This window comes from Dipodomys ordii, unplaced genomic scaffold (genome assembly GCF_000151885.1).
Source record: "Dipodomys ordii isolate 6190 unplaced genomic scaffold, Dord_2.0 Scaffold5, whole genome shotgun sequence".
Classification (NCBI taxonomy): Eukaryota; Metazoa; Chordata; class Mammalia; order Rodentia; family Heteromyidae; genus Dipodomys; species Dipodomys ordii.
Genome location: NW_012267221.1, coordinates 19,798,801 through 19,819,888, shown reverse-complemented (window position 1 = coordinate 19,819,888; position 21,088 = coordinate 19,798,801). Strand labels below are relative to the sequence as shown.

Below are 21,088 nucleotides of genomic sequence, written 5' to 3'. Positions count from 1 at the left end.
AAAAAAAAAATTGACTAATGGGATTTTGAATCTCAAGGAGTATTTTGCATGAATTAGTGTTGCTCAATTTTAGCATTTTAAAGTACTTCAATATTTACTAAATTCTGTGAGTGCAAATAATAATAAAATCCTTTTTTTTTCTCATCTTAATGGAGCAGGTCTTACCTTATCTTACCTTACCTTCTGTAGATTGGGGATGTACTATCTTACGTTGCTAATGGTCTGCTTGCATAAAGCAGTTATCTCCACCTTGTGGTCTCTTGAAGTATTGACCGAAAATTTAGATGGGATGGTTTTATGTCTATGTTCCCAAATTTTAAGTGAGGTTACTCACCCCCAGATTCAAAGTTATCTAGTGTGACAGATAACATCCTTCTTCTCACTCTCCAAGCTTTACCCTTAGCTCCCATAAATTGCGTGAGAGCTTATATATAATACTGCCAAGATTACATTTAGCATTAGAGGAAGCCTCTAAAGGTTTCAGTCTCTAACATTTAGGTATCTTTTTCTGTGAAAGTAAAAAACAAAAAAGATGGAATATATGTATCATGATGTTAGAATCTAATATCAGACATATATAGCTTCACAACCAACTTAAAGAATTTAGGTACTGATTATGAGGTAAGACAAAGGTAAGAAAATGAACATTGCTACTAACATATTAATATGTTTATTTGGAAAATCTTAGCTCCTTCATTATACATATAATTCTTCATTAACAGATCAGAAAGTTATCACCAAGTCAGGAAACCATTCTTGGTTGGAATTCAGAAACAAAGTATAGAAAGCAAGGTACAAGATTCAAAAAGGAAGTTCTGTTTTCTTCTTATCTACACAGGAGATTCAAGCAAGGAAACTAGGGGAATCAAGTGCCTAGCATTGAGCTATTTACATAGCAAAAATATATACATGTTTATTGTATGCATGCACCATGAATGTGAAAAGTTCTTTCATTCTTCCATCCAGTAAATATGAATGGCAACCTACCCTATGCTCAGCATTGTGCTGGGGGTGCAAAGATGAACAAGAGCCACTGCCACTCTGCTGTGGTATTGTTAACAGCTTCTCTTTTAAAGGAACCTTCAGGCAACTTTCTATGACTACAGTAAAGGTGCAAGTTCTGCTGTGAGGACACACAAACATATACATGCACATAAATATAACCAATCAAATAAGGACACACAAACAGATACATGCACATAAACATAACCAATCAAATAAGGATACACAAACAGATACATGCACATAAACATAACCAATCAAATAAGGACACACAAACAGATACATGCACATAAACATAACCAATCAAATAAGGACACACAAACAGATACATGCACATAAACTTAACCAATCAAATTATGACTCTTTTATTATTTTATTTTATTTTATTTTTTTTGTCAGTTGTGGGGCTTGAACTCTGGGCTTGGACGCTATTCCTGCGTTCTTCAGCTTAAGGCAAGTGCCCTACCGCTTGAGCCACAGTGCCACTTCCAAATTGTGAATCTTAAATTTATAAGTGCTAAATGAAGGATGACTTGTACAATAAACAGCATTTGTGAGATGATGATGTGTACATCTAGGAGGTACATTGATCAGTTTTACCCTCTTTCCTCTCAAGGACAAGGACGTGTTTGTGGAAGATGATATTGACCCTGTTTCATTCAGAAAGATTCTGAAAGCCAATGCTCCAGAATGGCCCTACATGCTGGTAGGGGCTCTCAGTGCAGCTGTTAATGGGGCAGTTACACCCCTCTATACCTTAGTATTCAGCCAGATTCTTGGGGTAAGCAAGCAACTCAATTGGCTTTATTTTCTTTGTGACTTCTGGGTTTGTATCAGTAGCATTATCGTATTTGATAGGTCAGATCTTTGTTTTTTAACATACTTGGCTCATTACTTATTAGCTTTTTCTTCATCTTTAAAGCTCTTCGAGTTTCCATAACACAGAAGGTAAGTGTGAAACTGAATGCTGTTGTTAGGACTGGCAGAAAACTCTATAAAACATGTTGCTATCACTGCAGGTTGAAAGCTTGGAAGAAGACAGTTTGCCTGTATATGTTGGGGCAAGGTCCCAACAAAATCAAATCAGAATTCTAACAAGGGTCATTGAATAGCCCAAGAGGATTCTGGGTCAGTTTTTTAATCTCACTGAACAGCTGAGATAGAGTTTGACTTACATTGGCAGGTGTTGGTATGCTGTGCGCAATTTTCTGCTCATCTATTGATTGCAGGGAGGAAGTCAGAAAAGTTAAGAAAGTAGTAAACCAAGGGAGGGATAAAGGATGTTTACTTTAGTTTTTCACTTCCTAGGAATTTTTATATTCTCTATTTCACTTTATTTCTGTAATAACTACAAACATTTATTAGTCATTGTCTAATCACTTTGTGCTTATAGTTCACTTATATTTTCTAATAATAACTAGAGACAGATTCTGATTATTCCTACTTTATAAAGGAGCAAAGCAAGCCTCAGAGGGCTTATAACAACAAGCCAGTGTGAATGTAGAGCCAGTTGCTGATCAATTAAAGAATTAGTTACTGGTATGTTGTCATATGTCCTTAGTTCAAATAGAAACACACAGATACATACACATATGCACACACAGACACACACAGACATGCACAGACACAGACACACAGACACACAGACACATAGACACACACACACACACACACACACACACACACTGTGTCACATCACCAAGGAAGGAAACCTAGAACCTAAAGATCATTATCAGCTTTTTTCAGCACTCTGGAAAAGCTCCAGAACTTAGTACATGAGGAAAGCGCACATTTCAGTTCCCTCCTCTCTCTCATCTTTTGATAGTAGTGACCATATGAAATGTCCCCAATGGTATGAGTTGTACTGAAAAAACCAGAATAACCTAGTAACAAGTCAAGTCAATTGTATTTTTCTTCACTCACAAACATTTATTGATCGTTCCCTTTAGCCAGGATAGTAGGAACCTGGGAAAGTCCGGCCAAAGGTGTCTCCAGTTTGAGAGGAGGATAGATATTAAACAGAATATCCCACTCATTATTCAACAAACGTTCATCAATTAATATTATTTTCTGGCACTATTGCTGGTGTTGGAATGTGTTGGGGACATAATGAAGATAGGACTTTTCCTGCCCTCCAAAACTGCCTTCCCAGCTAATCTAGCCATCCCAGACAGCTCAGCAGGGAGAAGTTCTGGAAGTTTATCTCACTGACAACAATGGAACACAGCAAGTGCAAGGAATAAGGGGCTGATTCAGAAAAGACTGAAGCCTAAATCCCAAACGCCTGCTTAAAAAGAAATCCAGCATCTTGGCGCCTTTGCTTTGTGCTCTTCTTTGCTTTTTTCTTTCTTATAAAAGTAGAATAAAGAATATATTTAATCACCTCCACCCAGTCCGATGTGGGCAGAGTCCTGAATTCTCTATCAGGAGAGCCTTTCTCTACAACTGCTCCTATGGACTAAAACCATGCCCCGAGGGGCACATCATCCCACTTCTCTCAGTCCCAGTTTCCTAAGTTATAAAATGAAGGGTTAGCAAAGATGCTGGCTAAGATTTCTCCCAGCTTTGCAATACTAAGAGAGGAAATGATAGTTCACATGTAACTTTGCTCTCTTGGAGTGCCTTTTTGGCTATTATTGGACAGCATATTCTCTATGGCTCTTCTGAGAAGTACCAGAAATCCAAGTGCGGATTTTGACTAAGTAGTTGAAGTTTTCCTTACTGGCTGCAGGACCAGAATGGCTGCATGTAGCTGATAAAATTCAAAGTTGGCTGTGTTCTCACAGAGTTATATTTGCTAGTAGAATGGATGAACCAATATCTTTCTGATGGCACTTGTTTCTATTTGCCTCTCCGCATCACAGTCACCTATTTAGTTGTAAGCTCATGATACTTTCACAGAGTATAATCATGAATATGATTTTAATTGCTCTGATCTCATTCCAACACACCTACAAGGCACAATATTCTTGTGTGCTATTTTAAAAACACACTGTAAGGCCTTGGAAGTTGGCTCAGTGGTAGAGTGCTTGCTTCACATGCATAAGGCCCTGGGTTCAATTCCTCAGCACCACATAAACAGAAAAAAGCCAGAAGTGGCGCTGTGGTCACGTGGTAGATAGAGTACTAGCCTTGAGAATTGCTGAAGGACAGCATCCAGTCCTAGAGCACCCCCCCCAAAAAAAGAATGCACTGTGAGACATGAGCCTTGCAAATGATTGAGCTTTAAAAAGAAGAGCCTTAAAAAGGTTGCTAACAAAAGCCTCAATCTACATTTAAGGCAGGATTTATCTATTTTTACTTTCCCTTGGAAGTTGGCTTGAAAAATGTTCCAAGTGCCCCAATAACTTCAATTTGGATGTAGCATGCTGGAGAAAAGCATAGACCTGGGAGGAGCCAGCCATGGATTTGTTGGAGGTCTCTATTCTGCACTGTGTGCATTTGGGCACGTGACTCATCCTGAGGGGGACTTTAGTTTCTTTGTCAGTAATACAGGGCAGGAATCCTATCTCATGGGTTGCTTTGAGAATCCAAATTTAGGGAAACCTAAATTGAACTAAGGCAGATGAAGCTACACATTTGACACCTTTGGGATGTAGCAAAATTTAATGAATGTTCCATTTCCCCTGAAATAAACTTAACCATTGCAGAACATTAAAAAAGACATGTGCTTGGACTGTACCAGTTCAAGAAGAGGGAATCTTGGATCTTTGGGTTACCTGTGGAAAAAAGAATGTACCAAGAACTTGTAGAACAGACTTAAGAAAAAGTCTTTGGATATATTACAGACCCAATCTTGAACCAAATGATTCTGTTTTAACATTAGCCAAATATTCTTTCATTAACACTGAGATGATAGATGACACCATAATCCAAAAGAACATACCCAGGAAAAAGCCCAGGAAGCTAGAAAATAGGCATGTCCTCATCCAAGAACAATCTCTATGATGACTTGTGCAAATGACTTAGTGTTTGTAGCTTTAGTTTTCCATGTACAGAATAAAAGTTAAATAGGCTAATCTGAATTCTATATTCCTCGTTATAATGATAACCTTTGGGAAAAATGGCAATCATAGAACCACATTTTGGCATTTCAGGGTATTTAGCTAGTGATTTTTATAACCACTTTAAATTCATCTATTTGTTAACATTTCCATAGCTCTTTTTTTTGAGGGGTTCTTGTGATTTAGAGGCAACAACCTCAGTTTCAGATGTATTTTTTTTCTTTACTACCCTAAATTCTTGTTAATTCCTCTGTAAACTTGTAGGTTACAGTGTGACTCTGAGCCCATTCACACTTATGTGAAATACTATAAAGGCCTAGACACTCCCTGCTAGAAAGAGTAAAACCTTGTTAACTTAGAACTCTTCTCTCAGCTTTGCAAATTGTGGTCATTGGAACAGAATAGTTTTGCTTTGTCATTTATTATTGAAGTAATACACATTGTTTCTAGAAGATGTATTTGATATACAGTAGACAATACAGAGAGAGAGAGAGAATAAATGTTTTTGAGTAACTTTATTGGCATAGCTCTATTACTCAAATTACTTTCAGGACACTAAGTAATTCTCTAACACATGGATTTCCAGAATTCTTACATTTTCTTCATATGATTTGAATTAAGAAGGTTTCATCATGTACATATGCTTTTCTATTTGGAGAGGGGAAGGGAATAAACAAAATGCTTAAATAGGGATAGAGTTTGACACATTGTAACAATGAGATATACAAGACACTATGTTGAAAATCACTTTTACTCCTGGAGGGGGGCGAGTAGTTGGGGAGGTTGGAAAGGAAGGGATGGTAGGAGAAAAACAAAGGAGGAGGCAACAATGCTTGATAGGAAATGTACTCATTACCTTACTCATGTAACTGTAACCCCTCTGTACAGTATTTTTACAATAAAAAACATATGAACAAGGTTTTTCTTTTGAACCCCAAATCTCTTTCTATGGATGGACAATGTCATTGATATGTGTTTTCTTATCACAAGAGCTGTAGTCTCAATTAGTTACATAAGTTAATGTTAGTAAATTCATCATATATATGAGTATCATTTTCTAATCATTATAGAATTAGAAAAGTCCACTTACAAACTCAATAGGTTTTGGAGAAAAATGTTTTCATTTTATTGTGATTTAGAGGTAATAGCTTCAGTTCCAGATAGATGTAATTTTTTTTTCTTAAGCCAATTCTAGTGATCTCTTGATAGCAAATTGGATTTTAAAGTCTCTCTCTCTCTCTCTCCCTTCCCTACCCCCCCCCCCCATGTATCTTGAGCAAGATAAAGATTAAAAGAATACCTGAGCATTTCCCCATACTAAAATTCTCAGGTATATTCTCAAGTATTCTTTTTCTCCTTCCTTCCTTCCTTCCCCCCCTCCCTCGCACCTTCCCTCCCTCTCTCATATTCTCAGGTGTTTCCTTCTTCCTTCCCTTCCTCCTTTTTCTGTCTTACTTCATAATGGGTTTGTATTATGTAACATCTTTTTCTTTTCTTTTTTTCTCATATATGTCAGGGAAAAGTCAACATAGTTGCTTAAAGAAGGCAAGGAAACAGCACAAAAATTTTGTAATTATTGTCATTGATTTCCATTCACCAGGCATTCTGTCCTACAGAGAATTAACATATATCACCATAGTGTTCATAGCTAGCTTTAGTTTAATTATTGGTATGTTTAAAAAGAAACCATTTTAGAGATAACTTGTAAAAGATAATTTTAGGTTTACAGTAAAATTAAGAAGAAAGTGTAGAGATTTCCTGTATATCCTCTGCCCTTCTCCATTATCTTCATCCCTTACTTGGGTGGTACATTGGCTGTAGTTGATGAACCTATATCAGTACATCACAGCCACCCGAAGTCCATAGTGTACACCAAGGTTTGCTTTTAGTGCATGTTCTATGGTTGAGACAAACGTATAATGACAATTAAGAGAAATTTCACTTCAACATATTTGAATTTACTGTGATATTGTTGATAGTAATAAAGAGTTTTCTTTGCTTACTGTCTTCCAAAGATTTTTTCACTTCCTGATAAAGAAGAACAAAAGTCACAGATTAATGATATGTGCCTATTTTTTGTTGTCCTGGGCTGTGTATCTATTTTCACCCAATTTTTGCAGGTAAGGAATCCTATTTTTCATTAAGTAATTTGGCTATTTTGCTTTTTTATCTTGAAATATTACTGAAGACTTTCTTAAAAAATGTTTTAGGGGTACACTTTTGCTAAATCTGGAGAGCTCCTCACAAAAAGGCTACGTACCTGTGGTTTCAGGGCAATGTTAGGGCAAGACATTGGCTGGTTCGATGACCTTAGAAACAATCCAGGATCACTGACAACAAGACTTGCTTCAGATGCTACCCAGGTTCAAGGGGTAAGCTATGGGACTGTCTTAGTCCATTTGGAATTCAGTAACAAAATGTCTTACTTAAACTGGGTCATTTCTAAATAATAGCTATTAATTTCTTAACTTCTGTAGTTTGGGGAGCCTAAGATCAATGTGCATACTAGATTCAGTGTCTTGAGAGAATTTGTTCTAACTTAATTTGGGGCATCCTGTTGATCAGTCTTTCTGTAGCAGAAAGGTAGAAGGGGCAAGGGTGCTCCCTTCACCTTTGTTTATAATAGCATTAAATGTACTTAAAAGTACCATCTTTAAAACCTAATTACCTTACAATAATCCTTGCCTCTTAATATTATCATATTGGGTATTAGGGTTCAACATAAATTTTAGGGAGACACTTCATAGACCATAGGAGGAAGGAGGAAAAGAGTATTAGTTGGGACAGATGTTCAGATTGATTCTAGCATGCTCTGATAATTAACTATTTCCTTTGGAATGGGAGCAAGTGGGGTTTGAATACCCAGATCCATACTTCCTACCATTTCTAATGCTATACAGTTAAAGCACACTGCAGGCTTTATTATACTTAAGTGTGATCCCTCCATACCTAATTTATTGAGGGGTGTAATCATGAAGGGATGTCAAATTTTTATTAGATTTTTCTTCTGTGTCCACTGTAATCATCATTTGACTTTTATCCTTCATTCCACTATATGATATATTATGATTATGATTATATATTTGCATATATTGAACCATCCTTGAATTCCTAAAGTGAGACCAACTTGATAATGATTTTTGATCTTTTTGATCTTTTTGCTGAAATTCATTTGATAGCATTTAGCTAGTATTGGTTTATAACTTACTTTTTGTGTTTTGGTGAATTTGTCAGGTTTTGTTAACAGAGTATGATGGCCTATAGAATATGTTTGGAAGAATACCTCTCTTTTCAATTTTATGGAGTAGTTTCAGACACATTGGTGCTAATTCATTAAAAATTCAGTTTGATAAAATTCAGCAGTGAAGGCATCAGATTCCATATTTTCCCTTGTCAGTAGTTTTTTAATTATTGATTTAATCTCACTACATGTAACTGGCCTATTCAAGTTTTTCATATCCTTTTGGTTCAATTTTGGTAAGTAATATGTTTCAAAATGTTTTTCCATTTACTCCAGACTTTACTTTTTGTTAGCATATAGTTTTACAAAATAGTTCCTGATGATCTTTTGAATATCTGTAGAATCACTTGTAATACTTTATATTTCATATCTAATTTATTTGTCTCTTTTTTCCTCATTTCTCTCTCTCTCAGCCTAGCTACCCAAGGTAGCTTTTCAAGAACTAACTCTATTTTATCCATCCTTTGTATTATGCTTTTCAACTTTTTCACTTATTTCTTTTCTTTTCTTCCTTTTGCCAAATTTTGTTATAAAAAAACTTTTCTAAGACTTTGAGATGTATCGTTAACTTGTTTAAGATCTTCCTAATTTTTTTAGAATATAGGTACTCCTTTGCTTTCAACTTCACTTGTAGTACTGTTTTTGATGTGTTCTACAGCAAATAGCAACTTCACATAATTGCATTTGGTCAAGAGACCAAACGTGTGTAAAATGGTTTGACTGTTTTGGTTCACAGGCTGCCGGCTCTCAGATTGGAACGTTGGTCAGTTCCTTCACTAACATCACTGTGGCTATGATCATTGCCTTCTTGTTTAGCTGGAAGCTCAGCCTGGTCATAGTGTGTTTTTTTCCTTTCTTGACTCTATCGGGAGCCCTACAGACCAGAATGTTGACCAATTTTGCCTCTCAAGACAAGCAGGCTCTGGAAAAGGCAGGACAGGTAACCTTTGACCCAATTTTCTGCTTATGGCTGAGTAATTGACAGGAAATTTCTAAAAATGGGGAGTGAAAAGAGACTTACGGAAGTTGTTAACCCACTGACTATGGCAGAATAGCTTTGATGTATGAGTTTGAGCTGGTAAGGAGAAATAGTGGTGAAGACAGATGCTTATGTTTGACTTCGCAGATAGATACTCTGTCCACACCCCAATTTGCTATATACTGCTTGCAGGATGGATAGTTCAGTTTTCTGCCTATTGGGCTTTTCAGCTTCATGCTTGTCCTGAGTTATGCCATCTACACAGAGACTATGGCTCCTCTGCAATGGCATATGCTTTTAATTTTCACACTTTAATATTTTTTCCAATTAGAATCATAAACTATATTTTGAATTTCAAATGCAACTTAAGTTTTAGCTATACATCTTAAATCTATGCCAATTGATACTTGGTCATTGGACGTAAGGGAGGGGATAGTGTCATGAACATTTTTCAGGTAAATAAAATCACAAGCGAGCCTGGCCCTTGTAGCTCTTGCTATAATCCTAGCTGCTCAGGAGGCCAATATATAAGAATCATGGTTTGAAGCCAGCTGGGGCAGGAAAGTCTGTGAGACTTTTATCTCCAATTAATCACAGAAAAAGTTGGAAGCAATGCTGTAGCTCCAATGGTAGAGTACTAGTCTTGAGCAAAATGGAGCTTAGGGACAGCGCACAGACTAGAATTCAAGGCCCACAACAGGCAAAGGGGAAAAAAACAAACATACATTCACACAATCACTCTTAATAAGCTCACTGTAATCTAAGTTTTGTCTCTCTTGAGAGTAAGAATGTCACTTCCTAAGTAGACAGAAGCTGCAGCATTTTGTACACCAATGACAGAAAGCAGTCCACTATGTACCTCCTTTAATTCAGAATTATTTACCTTATAGATTAAAACACATTTAACTAGAAGGTTAACTTTGAATAAAAGATAAGCTTTATATTTCATTTTAAGTTAAATAAAATTTTATCAAATTATCTTTCATATTATCCTTTTATCATTATGTTTATCTCATTAGAAGATCTTTTGTCTCAGAAGATATTTTAAAATTCTATTTTATTTGTTTTTCTTTTTGCTGGTCCTGAGGCTTGAACTCTGGGCCTGGGCACTGGCCCTGTGCTCCTTTTGCTCAAGGCTAGCACTCTATCTCTTGAGCCACAGTGCCACTTCCAGCTTTTTCTGTGGTTTAATTGGAGATACTAGTCTCACACACCTTCCTGCCCAGGCTGGCTTCAAATTGCAATCCTCAGAGCTCAGCCTCCTGAGTAATTTAGGATTACAGGCAAGAACACCAGAGCCCACCATTGTATTTATTTGGTTTATTTGAAAGTGAAAGAAAGAAAGTAGCAAGACTCACTAACTGGAGAGGGGCTCCAAAGAGGAGTCCAATAGACTCCTCTTCGAGGGCAGTTTTTTTATATTACAGAGCTCCTTCTCTATCTCTTCCCCTGGGCCTTGCACTGATTTCTTGATGGCTCCTGCCTACTCCACCCTTATTCTTTTCATTGCTTGAACAAGCACCCAGGGCATTATGGGAAGAAGAAGCATTTGAGTGAGAAGTCACAGCTTTATGGGAAGAAACATTTGAGCAAGAGTCTGAGGCATTATAAGTCTACAAGTGAGCTCACTGAATGTTTAAAAACTACACACTCATATTATATAGGTCTCTAGGTATTCACACATTGAGGACAGAGAAGAAGGATAAACATAGGAGCAGATCACAAAGGCTCAATAGATATGTTCATATGATCACATAAAATAATGTTTTAGAAAATTAACTCCAAGAAAAGGAACTAAGAGACTTTTTGTTAGTTGCTGTTTTTTGTTTTGGTTTTTCCCTTTTATCTTGTTTGTTTGTCTTTAGGAGGGTAAGGGGGCAGAGAAAAGGTGGGGTAAAAGATGAACAAATACAACAGTGGTACTCACTAGACACTATGTGGAAACTAACTGTACCGCTTGTGGGTGGGGACAGGAGGAAAAAACTGGGAGAAAGCGAAGAAAGGGGAGACATGGCTCAAAAAGAATTGTACTTATTACCTGATTCGTGTAACTGTAACCCCTCTGAATATCACCTCTACAATAACAAGTATATATGTATATACACACATATATATACATATATAATGGTTAATTACATACAGAGGTTCTGAGGCACTATGAGAACAAGAATTGCCATAATGATTCACATGTTTTGTCTACCACTTTTTATCTCTATCTACCACTTTAAATGTTTCACATACATTGTCAAAGAAATTTAAGAGTTTCCAAGGATAAATGGAAACTTCTTTTACACTCATAAGTACAGGAACCAAAGCCAGGTTGGAACTAAGTTGAGTTTGAATTAATTTCCATGTTGTTTCCTGGCCCATTCAGCTTGTTCTCTTATAGCTTCCCTGTGTTCTAAGATTATGTCCCCCTTCTCTAGTTTGTACCATATTCTGCCATTTATATCAGATCTAACCCAAGAAGTAGTTGAAATATTGAGACAGGAGTTGTTTCTGCTCTTTTATTCCTGAAACTGTCATTTTTCCAGATTACCAGTGAAACTTTCAATAATATCCGTACAGTTGCTGGGATTGGAATGGAGAAGAAATTTATTGAAGCATTTGAGACTGAGCTGGAGAAGTCATTCAAGATATCCATTCGAAAAGCAAATATCTATGGAATGTGCTTTGCCTTTTCTCAAGGCATAGTATTTATTGCCAATGCAGCTTCCTACAGATATGGGGGCTACTTAATCCCCCATGAGGGTCTCCATTTCAGCTACGTGTTTAGGTGAGGATATTCTACTAAGGTTATATGGAGAAGAGTTCCTGGTCCTATCATTTGGCTTTGTTTCCTCCTATCGAACAAACTCAGTATGTTAAAATAGCTGGGACTTAGTATTCTCAAGATTCGGGTTATCAGGTGGTTCTGGCCTGGGCTGTCTCAGTCAGGCTTCTGAACATACTCTGTCCACACATTGGATTTGTTTTCTTCAAAATGTTTCAGAGTTTCAGGTGCAACCAACCTCTAGTATGCAAAAGCTGTCTACATAGCTGTCATATTTTCCAATGTCTCTTTGGATAAAGAAAGTCATATAATCAAGCACAATTATAAACAAGAGATGTAGTTCCCACATTGATCAGAGGAAGAGCAATAAACACAGTCATATTACAGAGGAATGGATGATAGGATGAATTTCTGTGATGATTTTTTTTACAAGTAATCCGCTATACTTTTATACTGGGAATTCCAGAGACCTTGAATAAAGTGATTCATAAGATTATCTTATTTGACCTCTGTTCCTTGCTGGCAAAGAAAACAGGATTTGTGGTCTCTCTGTATAGATAGTGTGGCCTGTACAGAAGCATTAGGTTTCTTTCTTGTAGCCAGATTCTGCTTTTCTTACATGTCCAGAAGTGACTGTCTAAGGGAACAGTGTCAGGGGACTGGTTGCCCACATATACTTGTGGTAATAGTGGCTTGGTTAGGGAGATACTATCCCAGAAGGCTTTGAGTCATTAGGGAATCTGACCCTAATTGGTATTTTTTCTCTAGTCATGAGTTCTGCGATTTCACTTGCTATCTTTCTCCAACACATTTTTACTGCCCTACAACAAACACTTCAAGGAAAAATCTCTTTTCTAAATTATTGCATATTTAAATCTACTATGCCAGTTCATAAACTACCAATTGTTGACTTGCTTCTGACAATTTATATGAAGTTGTAAATGAGTGATTGGCAACATGAAAAAACAGAGAGACTACTCCTAATTTCTGCCCTGGCTTTAAAACGTAGAAATTCATTTCCCATCATTTCTCATTGTATTACAAATGGTTTCAATCCCTTCAGTTTGTCATGGGACTCCTGGTAATATCTTGATTTGCAACTCTGGACTTAGAATTTCTGCTTATGACCTGAGCAGTAAGACATACAAATGTTTAACCTCTGCCTTCCATCCTCACCACAGGGAAGCCCTCTGTGAATGGTGGTACAGATAGACAATCCTGAAGGCTGCCCACACATCATAGGCTGTACAGCAGCTAAGTTAAATCTTACTACACTTATAATTCACTTATTCATTCATTAAATGCATGCTGAATACAATAGAAACTGAAATAAATATGTGTTCAAACTACTGTATATTTCTCATACCATTTGAAGCATGAATCATACACCTGTTTGGCATAGGCTTGATCTTTATGTTGAACATCATCACTTTTTTCATACCTATCATTAACTAAAATAATATTATAGTTGTGAGAAAATCAGGGAGGTGTGGTAGAATACCAAGTTGAGTAAGATAGCTGTGTAAGAGAAAAAGGCCCCGAGTTCAAGCTCTGGTATAAGAATAAAACAAACAAACAAGCAAACAAAAAACAAGAATTATAAGAAAATCAGTCCAATCTGGTAATCTTTCATATCTCTCTCCTTAAAAAACTATTTCCAGAAGTATTCTTTTATATACCAAATTTTTAATGGGAGGGTATCATGGTGGGATCAGGTTTGGAGGTCTGAGTCCGAGGGGTTTGCACCTTCCATCGCTCACCTTTTTCACATAACACACAATTTGAAACCTGCTACGTTGCACATACCCATAGATCTGAAGTGAGTTACTATTAGTCAGTCCCTTCCTAGTAGAACAAGTGTAAGACCCCCAAACTCTTGCCAAGGCCATTGTACTAACCCCACTTATTCCTTCCTACCTGGGTATCTGTCTGATTGCAGGGTGATCTCTTCAGTTATAATGAGTGCAAATGCAGTTGGAAGAGCCATCTCTTATACCCCAAGTTATGCCAAAGCGAAAATAGCAGCTGCACGCCTTTTTCAACTGCTGGACCGAACACCCCCAATTAGTGTGTACAGTGGCATGGGTGAAAAGTGGGTAAGTGTTGGGCCAGGAGAGTTGTTTTGATGTGTCTGTATATACAAAAAAGTATTGGGGATGGCCAGACTAGACCACTTAGCCTCTAAATACCTTCAGGATGGTTTCATTCAGATGTAGTTAGAAAGAATAGACAGTAGATTTATACATTTATTCAGAATGAAGTAATTGTCATTAAAATCATTCATTAAATTGGCACTTGAGTAAGACAAAAATGCAATTACATCCATTCATTTCCATTAATGTGACAATATACTTGTGTCTTCTTTACATTTATCCCAGAACCCAGCCTAGAGGTAGGTCCTCGCTTTTGGGGTAGTACTAGGACATGAACTCAAGTACTCTACCACTTGAGCCATCCTCATCTCTGAAAGAGAGAGAGAAGAAAGCATCATTTAGTACAAAGTTTTAGAGGCAGCTTCTTTATCTCAGCCTCTGTTGAAGGCCGGGTGGGCTGTATCAAGTCACTGTGGGTGATACCACAGCAAGAGCACTCCAGAGAAGGTGATTTAAGGTGATTGTACAGGAAATAGAGTATGAGATGGGCCAGTTTCCTTTGTTACAATCAGCCACTTCCAAGAACTGACCAGGTCACTTAAGAAACACATTAATTCCTTGCCAGGGAAGAGCCTCTGATGATGCAGTCACCTTGTAGTAGGCCTCACCTCTTTTCTTCTTCTTTTTTTTTTTTTTTTTGGTTGGCTGTGGGGCTTGAACTCAGGGCTTGGATGCTGTCCTTGAGGTTTTTCACTCAAGGTTAGCACTCTACCACTTTGAGCCATAGGGCTGCTTCTGGCTTTCTGGAGATTAATTGGAGATAAAAAAAATCACATGGGAACTTTTCCTCCAAGGATAGCTTTGAACCTCAACTCTCAGATCTCAGCCTCTTGAATAGCTAGGATTACAGGCATGAGGTACCAGTGCCTGGCCTAGGCCCCACCTCTTAAATGTTCTACCTCCCCTTGAAGCATTATCCCCTGGGAACCAAGATCCAATACATGAATCCTTGTGTGACAAAATACATCTAAACTACATTACAAATGAATGCAATTTCTTAGCTTCAGAATAAATGAAATCAGATATCTTTGAAGACTTACCTTTCCATCATGTTTTCTATTGATATTTTAGTATGGAATGTAGAAAGACATGTTCTTCCAATCTAACAATGCTGAATTTATTCATATGCCTGCTTCCTTCCCTCTCTTTCCCCTCCCCTTCCCCTCTTCTCCCTTCTCCACTTCTTCCCTGCCCTTCCCTGTTTCCCCTCCCCTCCCTTCCTCTTCTCCTCTTCTTCCTTCCCCTCCCCTCCTCTCTTTTTCTCTCCTCTTTTTCTCTTCCCTTCCCTTTTGTCCCTCCCTCCCCACCTCTCTTCCTTCCTCCCCCCACCCTCTTCTTTTTATGTTCAGTACTGGGGATTAAACCCAAGGCCTTAAGCTTGTTAGACTAGTGCTCTAACACTTGAGCTAAGCACTTAGTCCAACTTGATTCATATTCATCTAGGCTCAACTTTTAGTTCACTTTGATGCTCATTAAATTAATTTAACTTCAACATAATATATTTTTCTCTTAATTATCCTGAGAGGTGATTTTAATCTTCTCTCCCTGGTTTTGAAAATCTTCATGTGATTAAGAGAGCAAAACAAACAAAAAGACTACTAAAGCAAAACTAAATTCTAAAGTCATGGTCACATGACCTGTTTTTCCTCCAGCTCAATGAAAATAATGTCTCCATGGAACCTCTTACATGTCTATTCATATCTAGAGTTCATAATTCAGATAGTTTTAAACACACCAAAGTATTCACCTTTGTAGAATATATCTCAAGTTACTTTCTCTATACATCCTTTCAAGTCTAATATTAGTTTAGTCTATGGGGGAAGAGAGTTTTAAGTGTTCATATAGTTATTGGCTTCTGTGGTGCTTTGCCCTGACTTTTAGATATGCTCTACTGTCTAAGTGTAAAGGCATGGATTATAAAGAGATCAATCCCCTGACGTTAGAATAAGAATAAACAAATGTCTTTTAATGATCATCTTCCTTTATGCTATACCTACCAGAGTAGAGAACAGAAAGCTGTTTCTTCATTTTGGGTGTTTTGTTCTGCTCTCTCTTAAGACAGGGTCTTACTATGTAACCCAGGTGAACCTAGAACTCACAGTCTTCCTGCCGGGGCTCCCAAGTGCTGGGATTTCAAGTATAAACCACCACATCCACCACACACATCATTTCAGAGTCACTTTCTCAACACTTTGGCATCATGGTGTGGATTGAAGTACATTTTCAATATTCTAGATTCTATCTAATTTCAATTCCCCCATCCACAGGACAACTTCCAAGGGAAGATTGACTTTGTTGACTGTAAATTTACATACCCTTCGAGACCTGATATGCAAGTTCTCAATGGCCTCTCAGTGTCTGTGAACCCTGGGCAGACACTGGCATTTGTTGGAAGCAGTGGATGTGGCAAAAGCACCAGTATTCAGCTGTTGGAACGTTTCTATGATCCTGATCAAGGGAAGGTGGTAAGCAATGCAAATGTTTTCAGGAATTTTCATTTCTGCAGAAAATCTCTCTGAAAGTAGCCTCTAAGACTACAGACCTAAAGTGCTCACCTTGGACATCTACCCCAGGGATATTTTCCACTGTATGCTATTTGCTGGTTGACCTGATTCTACCTCACAATTTCTAGCATCATATTCTTCCCAGTTCCAGATGGCCTGCTGACCAGTTAGGCAAAGCAAATTGGGCCTACTGCAAAGCTGGAGATGAGCGTGTTTGACAGAAGCGTTTACTTTCCTGTAAATGGAGCAGAAAGTGCAGACTAATCAGGAAACTAATGGCTGGGAATGGAAAAAGTGGGGGCTGACAAGGGACAAATGACATATAAGCAAGCAAGGGGCCTGAGCAGGAACTATTAGACACAATCCCAACTCAAAAAGCTGAAGGAACTCCAATGGATAAAGTTTTTGGCTTTATCTTCTTAAAAAAAAAAAACTAGTGAATTGCTTTGTTGTTTACTTTTTACAGGATTTCTTTCTCCTTTTTCTTTTCTTTCTTTATTAGGCAGTCTATGCTGAGGACTACAAAATAAAATAGCAGGGATATAGTTTTAGTTAAAAAGGAAAAATAACTCTTCTCCATATTTCCTTGCTTCAAAGCAACTGTTTTTTTTAAATCCATGTAATGTTTTTATATATCTCAATGATTAATTCTGTGTGTCTAAATAATGTTTGTTCTGCTCTGCTGTCTTAATGGTTTAAGACATTTAAACTCTCATGGACTTGCTTTTCAAATAGTAAAAGTTTGTGTGTGTGTGTGTGTGTGTGTGTGTGTGTGTGTGTGTGTGTGTGTGTGTGTGCTGGTACTGGAGATTGAATTCAGGGCCTGGGTGCTGTCTCTGAGGTTCTTTTGCTCAAGGCTTACACTCTACCATTTGAGCCCACAGCTCTACTTCTGGCTTTTGGTAGTTTATTGGCAATAAGAGTCTTACAGACTTTTCCTGTTTGGGATGGCTTCCAACTGTGATCCTTAGACCTCAGCCTCCTGAGTAGCTGTGATTACAGGCATGAGCCACTAGTGCCCAGCAGAAAAGAAAAGTTTGTCTAGAGGGATGACTCAGTAGTAAAACACTTGCATAGTGAGAGGCCTGAGCTCAACTCCCAATACCTTAAAATAAAAAAAAGGAAAAGTTAATTTACCATTGCATTCCTCTTCTTTTTACCTACTCTCTCCGAATATACTTAACTCTTTTCTTTTTTTTCTGGTCCTGAGGCTTAAACTCAGAGCCTGGATGCTATCCTAGAGCTTTTATACTCAAGGGGAGTGCTCTACCACTTGAGCCACAGCTCCACTTCTGGTTTATTTTTGGTAGTTTGTTGGAGATAAGAGTCTCACAGACTTTCCTGCCCAGGCTGGCATAGACTTATAATCCTCAGATCTCAGTCTCCTGAGTACCTAGAATTATAGTTGTGAACTATGGGTACCTGGCCTTAACATTATTTTTAATCACTTTATCTGTAATTTTTGTTGCTTTTTTGTAATTTAAACTAATACACTTCTGTTGATTTTTGCCACCTATAGATAATATCTCTTGAACTATTGCTGCCTAAAGTGAGAATCTTATCAATTTTATTTTAATTTTTCACTTGTACTTTGTCCCTTTACCTTTCAATCCCTAAGTTTAAGTTTATATTAGTAAGAATAAAAAACAGGAGTGCTGCCACTTTGTGAGTGAAACTGCTCAGGGACAGCAGGCCCTTAGTTCAAGTACCACAACTGGCAAACAAAAAGAATAAAAACCACATTCTTGTTATAATGTTTATTTCCTGCTTTCACTTAAGGTTAATTCTAGAAGTTAAAAATTTGTCAACAGCTTTTTATGTAAATATTGTTTATCTTTGTTTTTGCTCTTTCTTTGTTTTTGCTCTCCTTTTCTTGGAGTATATCCGCAAGTAGTTTTCTAAGAAATGTTGTTTGTGATATGAGTGTATATGTTTTATTTTGTTCTTAACTTGTTCACTTAACACCAATATTTAGAAAGTCGGATCTCTGATTTTTATAAATAGTGTAGTCTTCATTGCAATGAAGATAAATAATGTTATGATAAGAAATGCTAAGAAAATTTTGAGAGAGTAAAATATTTCCTTGCATAGAGCAAACCAAGGAAATAAGCAGATACTGATAGAAACTACACAATTAGGAAAATTAAACAAATGTTGAGCATCAGCAATTTGTAGGTACTTCTATTATTGTTTTTAGGTATAAGATTTCAGTTTGAAAACATTTGGTGGTTGGTGAACCTAGAAATCATATCACACTGGAAATCTGATCTCCATAAGGAAAAGTTCAGTATCAGTTTTGTCATGCCTGTCACCTAGCTAGATCAAGAGCTACAAGAGATGCAGCAGTTTGAACCCATCCTGTTTGAACTCTCCAACATTAGTGGTATTTCTCTGAATGTGCAAAGTGAATGTTCTGGTCAAGCTAGGACATAAATTATTATGGTTTCTTGCACTTTTTTTTTGTTGTTGTTGGTCGTGGGCCTGAACTCTGGGCCTGGGCACTGTCCCTCAGCTCTTCAGCTCAAGGCTAGCACTCTACCACTTGAGCCACAGCGCCACTTCTGGCTTTTTCTGCTTATGTGGTGCTGAGGAATTGAACCCAGGACCTTATGCCTGCGAAGCAAGCACTCTACCACTGAGCCACCTTCCCAGCCCAGTTTTTTGCATTTTATAGGCACAATATAGTCTATTATATCATTATAAAACATACTTGCAGATATTTTTAAGTGGGGCAAGATCTTATCTTTTTATCAATCTTTTAAAATCCTCTTTCCTTTTAAGGAGGATACCAAATGCAGGTATTTGATGATTTCAACATTTAGGTGGAGCTCTGTGATGAGCACAGCATTCTTTTTTTTTTTTAATTATAAATGGTTTACTACATTAGGGAGCAGGGAGGCCTCTCATATTCAATTAAATTTAAAAACAACAAATTATCATTGAGTAAGTAGACAGTGTCATGAACAAACAGAAACAGCTATTGTTATCAAGGAGTTAATTGTCCAACTAATACATCAAGTTAGCAAGCACCGAAACCCCCAGCACTAAGAGAAACTGACTATCTCAAGTATTGCTGGAAGCAGTTATTCTAACACTTAGCTATCAACCTGAAACATGTATCAGCATTTTGATTTAGCAATTCTATTTCTGGAAACCTGGTTTAACAAAATATTCAACACAGAATAATATTTTAGCTACAAATTAAATACCCATGGCCAACAAATGAAAAATAGGTACATTAGGAAACACTGTTTCTAATGATCTATAATGTCCTTATGAAAAACAATGGTAGCCAAGCCTTGGTGGCTCATGCTTGTCATCCTAAATGACTCAGGAGGCTGAGATTTGAGTATTGCAGTTTGAAGCCAGCCAGGGCAGAAAATTCCCCTTGAGACTCTTATCTCCAATTAACCACTCAAAATCTGGAAGTGGTGCTGTGGCTCAAGTAGTAGAGCACTAGCTTTGACCACAAAGAAGCTCAGGGATAACACCCAGATCCTGAGTTCAAGCCATACAACCAACAACAAAAAAAGGGATGGTAATGGACACAAAGTAAACTTCTTTTAATATTATAAAGAATATAAACTATCCTTGTATAAAATTATAATCATGTAAAAATAAGAGGTTTTCAAGAATGAGACAAAAAAGCATTACAATATTTGGACAAGTATGGCTATTTTAGATTTGTATGGTTTATATTTTTTTCTATTCTTTCTGCATATTTATTTTTTAATTTTTTATTGTAAAGATACTATACAGAGGGTTACAGTTACATGAGCAAGGTAATGAGTACATTCCTATTGAGCATTGTTACCCCCTCCATTGTTTTCCCCCTACAATCCCTTCCCTTCCTACCTTCCCCGAGGTTCTTTTTTTTAAATTGTGATTAAGTGATTACATAATTTCCCAAATTTCACAGTATTGTGGAATAATGATGCTCATTTAAAGTCACAAGTTCATTCTAACTTTCCTGGAGCAAATTGTCTATCACAGTCTATAACATATAATAGTGTACACATATACACCATACATGTGATCAGCAACATGGGGATATTTAGTAGTGGTTCAACCAGATGAGTGGGAGTTCTTTGTTTAAGTCCTGTTAATTTGGTCACATCACCTAACATTTTGGATTTAGCATCCACTTATCAGGGAGACCATGTACCGTTTGTCTCTTTGCTCTTGGCTTACCTTGCTCAGCATGATTCCTTCTAGCTCCATCCATTTCCCTGCAAATGACATTATTTTGTCATTTCTAATGGCTGCATAATATTCCATTGTGTATAGATACCACAATTTTTGGAATCCATTCATCTGTGGTGGGGCATCTGGGTTGTTTCCATATCCTAGCTATTGTGAACAGTGCTGCAATAAACATGGAGGTGCTCGTGTCCTTGTATATTGGTTCCTGTTGTTCAGGGTAGATGCCTAG

At 37.3% G+C, this 21,088-nt stretch overlaps 1 protein-coding gene across 1 annotated transcript in view; it reads left to right on the top strand.

Annotated features, from left to right (window-relative positions):
• The window catches only part of Abcb11 (ATP-binding cassette, sub-family B (MDR/TAP), member 11), a 91,576-nt gene that overhangs the window by 58,640 nt on the left and 11,848 nt on the right, over positions 1-21,088 (top strand). Inside the window, exons 17-23 of the mRNA XM_013027336.1 lie at positions 1,619-1,783; positions 7,022-7,126; positions 7,217-7,378; positions 8,984-9,187; positions 11,761-12,002; positions 13,939-14,095; positions 16,420-16,617. Of these exons, the coding sequence (XP_012882790.1) occupies positions 1,619-1,783; positions 7,022-7,126; positions 7,217-7,378; positions 8,984-9,187; positions 11,761-12,002; positions 13,939-14,095; positions 16,420-16,617 (1,233 nt within the window). The remainder of the gene's footprint in view (positions 1-1,618; positions 1,784-7,021; positions 7,127-7,216; positions 7,379-8,983; positions 9,188-11,760; positions 12,003-13,938; positions 14,096-16,419; positions 16,618-21,088) is intronic.